This window comes from Engystomops pustulosus, chromosome 1 (genome assembly GCF_040894005.1).
Source record: "Engystomops pustulosus chromosome 1, aEngPut4.maternal, whole genome shotgun sequence".
Lineage (NCBI taxonomy): Eukaryota > Metazoa > Chordata > Amphibia > Anura > Leptodactylidae > Engystomops > Engystomops pustulosus.
Window position 1 is genome coordinate 132,883,576 of NC_092411.1, and position 13,597 is coordinate 132,897,172.

The 13,597-nt window shown below is 44.4% G+C and overlaps 1 protein-coding gene across 3 annotated transcripts in view; it reads right to left on the reverse strand.

Annotated features, from left to right (window-relative positions):
- Nucleotides 1-13,597, reverse strand: part of DENND4C (DENN domain containing 4C) — a 75,161-nt gene that overhangs the window by 14,681 nt on the left and 46,883 nt on the right. For all 3 annotated transcript variants that reach the window (XM_072153998.1, XM_072153989.1, XM_072153978.1), the window contains 4 exons: nucleotides 13,097-13,274; nucleotides 907-1,016; nucleotides 591-766; nucleotides 132-311 (listed from right to left, as the gene is read on the reverse strand). In XM_072153998.1, the coding sequence (XP_072010099.1) occupies nucleotides 132-311; nucleotides 591-766; nucleotides 907-1,016; nucleotides 13,097-13,274 (644 nt within the window). The remainder of the gene's footprint in view (nucleotides 1-131; nucleotides 312-590; nucleotides 767-906; nucleotides 1,017-13,096; nucleotides 13,275-13,597) is intronic.

A 13,597-nucleotide genomic window follows, 5' to 3' on the forward strand; every position in this document is an offset into this window, starting at 1 on the left:
ATGGTACAAATCTACACTACTCATCACAAGTCCTGTTGTATGCATCAAATCAAAACATCTACAGATTTACCCAACTAAAAGAACTTAACTTTATGGCGGGGCTAAGTGGCTACAGAAAACTAAATACTTACCTGTTATCAGTAGGTTTACTGGTTTGTGATCCTATTACAGATGGAGAAAGAGAGTCTGAAAAGTTAATCAGGTCATTGGCAGGAGGAGACAATTTTGCCTGATGCTGAGAAGTCTCGGAGGTTGACTGAAGGTTACTGCTTTGTAAGCTGTCGCCTGAATTACTTGGCTTAAGGAAGAAGCTGCAACAGGAGAAGAAAGGAAAAATGTATTTTATTTTTTTAGACATAGTCCCAATACCTATTTTTACACAGGGTGTAAGAGGCGGTAGAAAGTATCCCCGTGATATTTGCAAAGGTGTGGTACATTACCACTACTATTTTTACAACTGTAAATAAAGAAACATGGCATTCCTTTATTTCTATACGCTTTCTTGTTGTATTACTTGTACCTTAAACATGACGACACAAAACTGATGTTTAAAACCATCACTGCACTATAACAAACAAAAATGAACAAACCTGGCAGAGCCACGCAAGTCCTTAAATTCAATGTTAAGGAAAGGCAGAAAGGTGACTTTACAGAAAGGACATGTGGTATTTAAATTGGAGTCATCTGCAGTCCATCCTGCCATGATCTCTTCATCATAAACTAGAGCCTTACAACCTTGGCACGGCGAGCAGCTAGACATCAGGACCTGCAAAGATAAAATGGAGCCTTTACCAGACACATTTACATGATATGAACATGCCATAGATGTTTTTACATTTCAGGGAACCTGGGAGGTAATTTGTAACCAAAGACAGGTTCCAAAAGCCTAGGAGCTTGCTCATTTACCTCCATCGCACAGTTCTGAAAAATACTTGATAAGCTGGTATTTTGAGAAGATCCATGTTCTGACTTCTCGGACTCCAATCCTCTCATACCTTTGCCTGGTGTAGACTCGCCTTCAAATACAAAACAGATTATCGACATCATATCTTAACAAAAGTTTCAATTTTTCAAGAAACTTCAACTAGGAGAAGGAATGTCTAAATGGTTTGTGCCAAGTTAACACATAAGGGTGATAAGTGACCTTTTAAAGTATGACATGCTTATGGCTTGTAAACTTCAAGAGCCTTTCTTGATCGACCTATAAAAAGCCACAGGCTGACCTTTTGCACTATAACTGTAAAATCTGTAGTTGGCATGGGGTACAGAGGGACAGACAATGAGCACAGTCATTTAACAGTACAGGCAGTCCCTGGGTTACATACAAGATAGGTTCTGTAGGTTTGTTCTTAAGTTGAGTTTGTATGCAACAAATTAGCCAGATATACTCACAGGTAAATATACAAAAATAAAGCTCAAAGGAGAGTGAGTGTGTGACCATTAAAATATAACTTTTAATAATATTAATATGTAAAAACACAGAAATGAAGTGTCACCTACTCAGTAGTCTTAATAGGACACCATGCGCAGAAGATGAATACTCCAATGTAAATAAATGGTGCACCGTCCAGTAAAGACATAAAAAACGTTCGTCTTACCGTGATTCGGACGTAAATTGCATCATCGGGCCGCAGATGGGGGTACCTCAGAGAGGGGAGGGGGAAGCTCACCCTAGTGGACCCGCCAAACTCCCGCCCTGACAAGGGCAGTCCACAGCTATCCCTATAGGTACCGGGACGTGCCCCCTAAAATCGCCAACAAAGATCAAGCGTCCCTGACGCGTTTCGTAATACTCCTCAGAGGGACTTGAAAAACATAGTGCTGGATGCCGGTCCGACTGTAGAGACTCTGGACACGGTAAAGATATTCTTGCACTAAGGGCTTTTAGATAGAAGGTGGACCAAATGCTGTCAGCAGATGTCCTAAAACGTAGCTGCGGGTCACCGGTCACAGTGGTGGACCAGGTGACCTCCTATGTGCAGGCTGGCATAGTGAGCGCGCCAGACGGAGACAACTTCCGCCTCTTTAAACCTCATAGCCCCGCCCAGCTGCAATGTGATTGGTCGCGACCCCTTTGTCGAAGCCACCGTATTGGTCCGTATGCAGGGCGCCCCAGCCAGTGGATGAGGCGGACCGCAACGGGAACCAAGCTATAGAACCTCGGACCGTGAAGAGGACAGCGCCGGGATCGACAAGGTAACAGTGCGCGTGCGCAAGGTAAGGAGGGGCAGGTTATAGTGATCAACGTTGCCAACGCAACATGTGGACGCCATTCTCCTGTAGGCGTTACTACCACTTATGCTGTGGTGACTCCTATCGTGGGGGACCGACAGACTAACGTGAAAAACAAGGGGGACGAGTGCCGGGTAGCGGCACACAGCAGAACAAGTACAATAATCAAAATCTAGGAAAAACTGTGATAATCACAGTATGATGATTTAGGGATGTTAGGGTATGAATACTAAGCTGCACATATATAGTAGACATCCGATGGAGGCATTATGTCTATAGGGTAGGTGTGTATATTTATCAGAATAAAGTATTCATACCATAATGTATACTGAACCTTTACGTCCAGATGACCAGATTAAAGGAACGAAGTGAATGTCAACTGTTCATTCAAACCCCTGGGGTACACAGTATTCAGGGTGAATATCCACCTAGCCTCCTTCTGGAGAATAGTCCTATCCCAATTGCCCCCTCTTGGAGGGGGAGGGATGTGCTCGATAGCCATGAACCGTAGCACAGAAGCATCACCATTGTGATGCACTGTGACGTGGTTGGACAATGGTTTGTCGCGTCCATGCTGGATATCACCCAGATGTTCCCCAACTCTTCTTCTGAACTCCCTAAATGTTTTGCCCACATATTCCAGGCCACAGTCACAGGTAACTTTGTAGATAACCCCGGAACATTTACAATTAATGTAGTCCCGGATTTTGTAGGTTATACCCGTGACGTTGCTGGAGAATGTTTTACCAGTTTGGATATATGGGCACGCGACACAGCCTCCACACTTAAAACAGCCCAATGGTCGTCTATCCAGCCACGTCCCCTGGGGCTTGGGAGGAACAAAATGGCTCTTAACCACCCTGTCCTTAATGGAGCGCGTTTTGCGGAACGTGATGGAGGGAGTAGGTCCCACAAGAGTCCTCAAATCTTGGTCCATCAACAAGATGGGCCAATGCTTGGCCAAAATCGCTCGAGCTTCCCTTGAGCCATTATCAAAGGTGGCAACCATGCGGAGTTTATTGTCCGCTTCCCTTTTGTTTTGTTTCCAAGGGCCCTGTAGAAGGTCAGTGCGGTTGGCCTTGAGGCTGCTTTGGTAGGCCTCTCTGAGGACCTCGTCCGGATAGCCTCTCTCATGAAAGCGAGTCCTCAAGTCCCGTGCTTGTACTTGGAAGTCATTGAGGGAGCTACAATTTCTGCGAACTCGCAGGTATTGACCCTTGGGGATCCCTCTACGGAGTGGGTACGGATGGTGACTTTCCCATCTCAGTAGTGAGTTTGTTGAGGTCGGTTTACGATATATAGATGAGTGTAGCATACCATCCTGAGATCGTGTGATAAGTACATCCAAGAAGGGGAGGGTACTGATATGGCTCTCTGAGGTGAACCGGAGTCCAATATGATTATGATTCAGGGACTCTACAAAGCGTTCAAAGTCAGATACCTCACCCTTCCACAGGACGAAAATATCGTCGATATATCGTAAAAATAAGTCGACCTGTTCAATTCCCACCGGTGGGGTGTCACCAAAAACCAATGTGGCCTCCCACCAGCCCAGGAGTAGATTAGCATATGAGGGGGCACACGGGCTCCCCATAGCTGTACCCCTGAGCTGGTGGTAGATTTGGCCATCAAAGAAGAAAGAGTTGCTGTTGAGGGTAAAGGTCAAAAGGTCGTGGATCAGTCTATTGTGTGCCTGGTACTGGGTGCCCCTGGTGGAAAGAAAAAAGCTCACTGCCTCCAGCCCCTTTGTGTGGGGGATGGAGGAGTACAGGGCCTCAACATCAATACTGCAGAGGAGAGTATTGGGCTCAGTAATCAATCCCTCGATGTGTCGTAGGAGATCGGCTGTATCCCTAAGGTAGGAGGGCAAGGAGTACACAAATGGACGAAGGATGTTATCGATGTACACCCCCACATTTTGACAAATCGAGTTTACGCCGGATACGATGGGCCTACCCTTTAGGGGTGTTAGCCCTTTGTGTACTTTTGGGAGGCAATAGAAAGTTGGCATCACCGGTTTTTCTATATCCATAAACTCATATTCGTCATCACTGATTAGTTTATTTACTCTAGCATCCCCCAGGATTACCCGAAGTTCCATTTGATATTTTATTACGGGGTTGGAATTGAGGACCTCATATCCCATGGGGTCATTAAGTAAATTCTTACACATTTGTGCATAATCCCTCGTATCCATTACAACAATGTTGCCCCCTTTATCTGAGGGTTTTATTGTGAGGGTGTTGTCCTTTTCTAGTGTACACAGTGCGTCAATCTCCTCCTTAGTGCAGTTATGCCTGTGGGGAAAGGTGTGGACCTGCCTAAGATCAGAGCACACCAGTTCCACAAACACATCCACACATGAAAGATCACCTTGTGGAGGCATTTTATTACTTTTGTTTTTTAAATTAGTAAATGGACCCTGGCCCTCTATTTTAGGTTCGGAGTGCTCCAAACTGGCTAAGAGTCTGACATCGGCCACCATTTCGGGCGGTATACCCAGTTCTCTACCAGATTTCTCATTTTTTTTCCTAAAAAATTTTTGCCACTGTAACTTGCGTGCAAAAAGATGTACGTCTTTCGTCCATGTGAATACATCAAAATCCGACGAGGGGACAAATGACAGGCCTTTAGATAATACTGCCATCTCCCCACTGTTAAGGGCTCTCTTCGAGAGGTTGATTATTTGGGGGGAACCGTTGGATTGGGTGCTAAGTTTCGATTCCTTAGGGGATACGGGTTCTCTAAAAAACGAGTGGCAACACCTCTACCCGAACCTCTATTGCCCCGCGGACCACCCCTTCTTGAGTTCCTCGCTTTCCTCTCTTTATGCGAGCCTTCGCTATCGGAGATTTCCGCCTCCGTGGAAGAGACTTCAGTGTCCGTAACCCGTGGTAGTGGACGTGAGCTCAGTACTGTGTACACCCTGTTTTCTTTAAAGTCCTGAAGGTCCCTAACGAATTGCCGGTGCTTTCTCTCTTTCAGGAAATATTGGTATTTATCGATCGTATTTTTCAGGGTTGTTTCCTTATTTGGAAACTCGGGCTCGGTTTCGAATCTCTTGACTAGATCTATTTGTTCCTGAAGTGTCTTATCGAGTTTATCCAGGTTTATTTTCTCCTCTTCAAGGAGGATACCCATGAACCTGAGGGAACTCGCTGTTGCCTCCTTTTCCCACTTCTTAGTGAGAGTGGTACTTTTCAGACGACTGCCCGGAGTCAAAGTGATCCGTAAGCCTCGGGGGACAATGCTGTTCTTGAGGTAGTTTTCAAGACTCTGCACCTCCCACCACGATGTACAGTGGTCTTTGTAAAGGCGAGTAAGGTCTTTGAAGGCGGACTGGAAAGATGGAGTATATTTCTTTTGAATTAAGTCTTTCTCTGAAAAGACATCTCTTGCCTCAGATAACCATGCTTGTCTGTCTATCCCTGCCGATAGGAAGCCTGCCATAGCGTGGTTGCATATAAACAACAAATTAGCCAGATATACTCACAGGTAAATATACAAAAATAAAGCTCAAAGGAGAGTGAGTGTGTGACCATTAAAATATAACTTTTAATAATATTAATATGTAAAAACACAGAAATGAAGTGTCACCTACTCAGTAGTCTTAATAGGACACCATGCGCAGAAGATGAATACTCCAATGTAAATAAATGGTGCACCGTCCAGTAAAGACATAAAAAACGTTCGTCTTACCGTGATTCGGACGTAAATTGCATCATCGGGCCGTAATATGTTTTTACATATTAATATTATTAAAAGTTATATTTTAATGGTCACACACTCACTCTCCTTTGAGCTTTATTTTTGTATATTTACCTGTGAGTATATCTGGCTAATTTGTTGTTTATATGCAACCACGCTATGGCAGGCTTCCTATCGGCAGGGATAGACAGACAAGCATGGTTATCTGAGGCAAGAGATGTCTTTTCAGAGAAAGACTTAATTCAAAAGAAATATACTCCATCTTTCCAGTCCGCCTTCAAAGACCTTACTCGCCTTTACAAAGACCACTGTACATCGTGGTGGGAGGTGCAGAGTCTTGAAAACTACCTCAAGAACAGCATTGTCCCCCGAGGCTTACGGATCACTTTGACTCTGGGCAGTCGTCTGAAAAGTACCACTCTCACTAAGAAGTGGGAAAAGGAGGCAACAGCGAGTTCCCTCAGGTTCATGGGTATCCTCCTTGAAGAGGAGAAAATAAACCTGGATAAACTCGATAAGACACTTCAGGAACAAATAGATCTAGTCAAGAGATTCGAAACCGAGCCCGAGTTTCCAAATAAGGAAACAACCCTGAAAAATACGATCGATAAATACCAATATTTCCTGAAAGAGAGAAAGCACCGGCAATTCGTTAGGGACCTTCAGGACTTTAAAGAAAACAGGGTGTACACAGTACTGAGCTCACGTCCACTACCACGGGTTACGGACACTGAAGTCTCTTCCACGGAGGCGGAAATCTCCGATAGCGAAGGCTCGCATAAAGAGAGGAAAGCGAGGAACTCAAGAAGGGGTGGTCCGCGGGGCAATAGAGGTTCGGGTAGAGGTGTTGCCACTCGTTTTTTAGAGAACCCGTATCCCCTAAGGAATCGAAACTTAGCACCCAATCCAACGGTTCCCCCCAAATAATCAACCTCTCGAAGAGAGCCCTTAACAGTGGGGAGATGGCAGTATTATCTAAAGGCCTGTCATTTGTCCCCTCGTCGGATTTTGATGTATTCACATGGACGAAAGACGTACATCTTTTTGCACGCAAGTTACAGTGGCAAAAATTTTTTAGGAAAAAAAATGAGAAATCTGGTAGAGAACTGGGTATACCGCCCGAAATGGTGGCCGATGTCAGACTCTTAGCCAGTTTGGAGCACTCCGAACCTAAAATAGAGGGCCAGGGTCCATTTACTAATTTAAAAAACAAAAGTAATAAAATGCCTCCACAAGGTGATCTTTCATGTGTGGATGTGTTTGTGGAACTGGTGTGCTCTGATCTTAGGCAGGTCCACACCTTTCCCCACAGGCATAACTGCACTAAGGAGGAGATTGACGCACTGTGTACACTAGAAAAGGACAACACCCTCACAATAAAACCCTCAGATAAAGGGGGCAACATTGTTGTAATGGATACGAGGGATTATGCACAAATGTGTAAGAATTTACTTAATGACCCCATGGGATATGAGGTCCTCAATTCCAACCCCGTAATAAAATATCAAATGGAACTTCGGGTAATCCTGGGGGATGCTAGAGTAAATAAACTAATCAGTGATGACGAATATGAGTTTATGGATATAGAAAAACCGGTGATGCCAACTTTCTATTGCCTCCCAAAAGTACACAAAGGGCTAACACCCCTAAAGGGTAGGCCCATCGTATCCGGCGTAAACTCGATTTGTCAAAATGTGGGGGTGTACATCGATAACATCCTTCGTCCATTTGTGTACTCCTTGCCCTCCTACCTTAGGGATACAGCCGATCTCCTACGACACATCGAGGGATTGATTACTGAGCCCAATACTCTCCTCTGCAGTATTGATGTTGAGGCCCTGTACTCCTCCATCCCCCACACAAAGGGGCTGGAGGCAGTGAGCTTTTTTCTTTCCACCAGGGGCACCCAGTACCAGGCACACAATAGACTGATCCACGACCTTTTGACCTTTACCCTCAACAGCAACTCTTTCTTCTTTGATGGCCAAATCTACCACCAGCTCAGGGGTACAGCTATGGGGAGCCCGTGTGCCCCCTCATATGCTAATCTACTCCTGGGCTGGTGGGAGGCCACATTGGTTTTTGGTGACACCCCACCGGTGGGAATTGAACAGGTCGACTTATTTTTACGATATATCGACGATATTTTCGTCCTGTGGAAGGGTGAGGTATCTGACTTTGAACGCTTTGTAGAGTCCCTGAATCATAATCATATTGGACTCCGGTTCACCTCAGAGAGCCATATCAGTACCCTCCCCTTCTTGGATGTACTTATCACACGATCTCAGGATGGTATGCTACACTCATCTATATATCGTAAACCGACCTCAACAAACTCACTACTGAGATGGGAAAGTCACCATCCGTACCCACTCCGTAGAGGGATCCCCAAGGGTCAATACCTGCGAGTTCGCAGAAATTGTAGCTCCCTCAATGACTTCCAAGTACAAGCACGGGACTTGAGGACTCGCTTTCATGAGAGAGGCTATCCGGACGAGGTCCTCAGAGAGGCCTACCAAAGCAGCCTCAAGGCCAACCGCACTGACCTTCTACAGGGCCCTTGGAAACAAAACAAAAGGGAAGCGGACAATAAACTCCGCATGGTTGCCACCTTTGATAATGGCTCAAGGGAAGCTCGAGCGATTTTGGCCAAGCATTGGCCCATCTTGTTGATGGACCAAGATTTGAGGACTCTTGTGGGACCTACTCCCTCCATCACGTTCCGCAAAACGCGCTCCATTAAGGACAGGGTGGTTAAGAGCCATTTTGTTCCTCCCAAGCCCCAGGGGACGTGGCTGGATAGACGACCATTGGGCTGTTTTAAGTGTGGAGGCTGTGTCGCGTGCCCATATATCCAAACTGGTAAAACATTCTCCAGCAACGTCACGGGTATAACCTACAAAATCCGGGACTACATTAATTGTAAATGTTCCGGGGTTATCTACAAAGTTACCTGTGACTGTGGCCTGGAATATGTGGGCAAAACATTTAGGGAGTTCAGAAGAAGAGTTGGGGAACATCTGGGTGATATCCAGCATGGACGCGACAAACCATTGTCCAACCACGTCACAGTGCATCACAATGGTGATGCTTCTGTGCTACGGTTCATGGCTATCGAGCACATCCCTCCCCCTCCAAGAGGGGGCAATTGGGATAGGACTATTCTCCAGAAGGAGGCTAGGTGGATATTCACCCTGAATACTGTGTACCCCAGGGGTTTGAATGAACAGTTGACATTCACTTCGTTCCTTTAATCTGGTCATCTGGACGTAAAGGTTCAGTATACATTATGGTATGAATACTTTATTCTGATAAATATACACACCTACCCTATAGACATAATGCCTCCATCGGATGTCTACTATATATGTGCAGCTTAGTATTCATACCCTAACATCCCTAAATCATCATACTGTGATTATCACAGTTTTTCCTAGATTTTGATTATTGTACTTGTTCTGCTGTGTGCCGCTACCCGGCACTCGTCCCCCTTGTTTTTCACGTTAGTCTGTCGGTCCCCCACGATAGGAGTCACCACAGCATAAGTGGTAGTAACGCCTACAGGAGAATGGCGTCCACATGTTGCGTTGGCAACGTTGATCACTATAACCTGCCCCTCCTTACCTTGCGCACGCGCACTGTTACCTTGTCGATCCCGGCGCTGTCCTCTTCACGGTCCGAGGTTCTATAGCTTGGTTCCCGTTGCGGTCCGCCTCATCCACTGGCTGGGGCGCCCTGCATACGGACCAATACGGTGGCTTCGACAAAGGGGTCGCGACCAATCACATTGCAGCTGGGCGGGGCTATGAGGTTTAAAGAGGCGGAAGTTGTCTCCGTCTGGCGCGCTCACTATGCCAGCCTGCACATAGGAGGTCACCTGGTCCACCACTGTGACCGGTGACCCGCAGCTACGTTTTAGGACATCTGCTGACAGCATTTGGTCCACCTTCTATCTAAAAGCCCTTAGTGCAAGAATATCTTTACCGTGTCCAGAGTCTCTACAGTCGGACCGGCATCCAGCACTATGTTTTTCAAGTCCCTCTGAGGAGTATTACGAAACGCGTCAGGGACGCTTGATCTTTGTTGGCGATTTTAGGGGGCACGTCCCGGTACCTATAGGGATAGCTGTGGACTGCCCTTGTCAGGGCGGGAGTTTGGCGGGTCCACTAGGGTGAGCTTCCCCCTCCCCTCTCTGAGGTACCCCCATCTGCGGCCCGATGATGCAATTTACGTCCGAATCACGGTAAGACGAACGTTTTTTATGTCTTTACTGGACGGTGCACCATTTATTTACATTGGAGTATTCATCTTCTGCGCATGGTGTCCTATTAAGACTACTGAGTAGGTGACACTTCATTTCTGTGTTTTTACATATTAATATTATTAAAAGTTATATTTTAATGGTCACACACTCACTCTCCTTTGAGCTTTATTTTTGAGTTTGTATGCAAGTCGAAACCGTATACTTTATTATTGTAACCTCAGTCGAAATTCTTTTGGTCTCTGTGACAAATGGATTTTAACCCCTTCACGCTCCGTGACGGATATATCCGCCATGGAGCTGTGAAGGTTGTATGAAGAAGGCTCACGGGCTGAGCCTTCTTCATACAGAGATGGGCTTTGCTGCATATCGCAGCAAAGACCCATCGCTATCACCCACGGTCGGTGCTTGCACCGATCGTGGGCGTTAACCTTTTCTTTGCCACCGGCAAAGTCGCCGGCGGCACTTTAAATTTGGCGGCGCATGGGCGCCGCCATCTTACCTCCGATCGCCGCTCCCCCGAACGTCATCGGGGGGGAGGCGATCGGTTGCCATGGTAGCCTCGGGTCTTCGTTTGACCCGAGGATACATGGCTTCTGCACATGCATTACAATGAGCCTGTGGCTCATTGTAATGTATAGTGAGCAGAAATGCCATATACTGCGATACAGTAGTATTGCAGTATATGGCAGGAGCGATCAGACCATCTAGGGTTAATGTACCCTAGAGGGTCTAAGAAATAGTGGGGAAAAAAAGAAAAAAAAAAAAAGTTTAAAAAATGTAAAAAAAATAATAAAATATTAAAAGTTCATATCACCCCCCTTTCCCTAGAACTGATATAAAATATAATAAATAGTAAAAATCACAGACACATTAGGTATCGCCACGTCCCAAAATGCCCGATCTATCAAAATATAAAAACGGTTATTGACGGCGGTGACCTCCAGAACGTCAAATGGCGCCCAAATGTCCAAAACACGACTTTTACACCTTTTTAGATGACATAAAAAATGTAATAAAAAATGATCAAAATGTCGCACAGTCCTCAAAACGGTAGCAATGAGAACGTCGGCTCATTTCACAAAAAATTACACCTCACACAGCTCCATGCGCCAAAGTATGAAAAAAAGTTATTCGCGTCAGAAGATGGCAAAAATTTTTTTTTCTTTTTTGTACACATTCGTTTAATTTTTGAAAATGTATTAAGACGCAATAAAACCTGGATAAATTTGGTATCACCACGATCATACCGAACCAAAGAATAAAGTAGAGGTGTTATTTGGAGCGCAGAGTGAAAGTCGTAAAAACTGAGCCCACAAGAACATGACGCACATGCAGTTTTTTTCAATTTTTCCACATTTGGAATTTTTTTGCGGCTTCCCACTACATGGCATGGAATAATAAATAACATCATGGGAAAGTAAAATTTGTTACGCACAAAATAAGCCACAGCTCACACACACAGCTCTATACACGGAAAAATGAAAAAGTTATGGATTTTTGAAGATGGAGAGCGAGAAATTAGCGAAAATACCCTGCGTCCTTAAGGGGTTAAAAATGTTGGATTGTCATAAGAACCAGGATAAACAATAAATCTTAAATATAGGCACCATTGATAACTGTTATAGCTGTTTATTGTAGCCTAGGACTAAAGTACAGTAAATTACCAAAATCTAGAGGTCCGTTTGTAACTAGGGGTCGTATGTAAGTCAGGTGTTCTTAAGTAGGGGACCGCCTGTATATTCTTCTGGCCATCTCTTCTTGTATCCAAGTGAATCCAGCTATTTGGGCAGAGAAAGCAGGACCCATAGAAAATTTCTTCTTGTTGACTGACATATTGACTAAAAAACTGAACTGTAACATTGACAGACAGCCAACCACTGGGATCCCTAGTGATCATGAGGGTAGGGGTCAATAACTGCTGCATTAGCAGAGTGGCAGTATGCCCTGGCAACTGCCCTACACACTTCATTGGCATGGACATAGTTCACAGACCTAAAAGTTCCTTAAAAGTGAATAGACCATTGTTACAACTTCGACCTCTCCATGTTATTTTAAATCACAACGGGGAACACAATTATTTTTTTGTGTATATAATTGAGACTTTTGGTAGGTATTTATCTGCCTCATGTATGATCATGTCTTTTTTCTTGTGATACATGTTTAGTTTTTCCTGTCCAGAAATGAAACTTTTTTTTTTTTTAAGACTTTTTGTTGCAAACATCTTAAATGAACCTTGACACAAGACCATGACCTGCATTTTTAAGCCACATCCCAGGGAGATGGCAACATATGAGAGTGCGGTCACACAAGGCGCTTTGGATTAATTTTTCAAAGAACTGCAGAAACCCACTCAAAGCCCTCTCCATGCACCCATACCCGACGTGTGACTTACTATTATGTCACACATCGGTAAGGGGTTAAGAAACAACAGCAAAAGTCACAGGGAAAAGTCGCAAGAAAGAAAAAAACAAGCAAAAATGAAGCTACATGACCCCCACTGTGTTCAGAGTCTTTAAAATGTCTTTAAAAAACATGTTAGCTTGTTTTTTGGCAGAAATTATGTTAGAAATGAGATTGATGTCCTTGGATACGACCACCATTGCTGGAGTGATTACATTATGAAACTAATAGTTTCTGCAAATGAAATGGTCAGATGGTCGCATGTGTGGTCACCGCTGCCAGGGTGCTGGAATGGTCGTATCCAAGGACAGCCATCTTCTAAGGGACAACATTGCAACATTTAAGGGAATTTATCTTCACAAGAGTATTTTTTTTTTTAAAACATGCAATTGAAAAAAATTATGTACAACGCAGATTAATTAAATCTCAATAACCCTTTAATTTAATCTCCCAACAATGTGAATAGTGAATATAAAAATGAAATGCCCATACTATTAGTGACGCTCTGTTTACTTGTACCACCACTGCTGCTGCTGCCCAGGCTAGTGTTACTTTGATTCAAGCTGCTTGAAGAAAGTCTTTGAAATCCGGTCTTCAAAGCAGAGTTGTCACCTACCACTTGTTCTTCAATATTCAAAGGAAAATGGTATTCATCTTTATTAACTTCTTCCTACATTTAATAACAGGACAGGGTTAAATAGCATCTTGATAGAAATATATGCACGGTGCCTCGAGTTCTAGACTTTTTTTTAATAACAATACTAATTAATAATACAGTTAATAATTCAGATTGGAGGATGCATTCACAGGAAGTCATATGAGATCAAGGAAATTCATTCCTTAAAGGGCATCTACCACCAAGATGAAGGACTATATGTAAATGAGCCTGAGGCTCATAGGTGCGAATCGAGCCTGGAGCCCATTAGGCTCATTTGCATACAGTTTTTTATCCTGGTGATAGATGCCCATTAAGCCTGACCATTGTTGTCTATG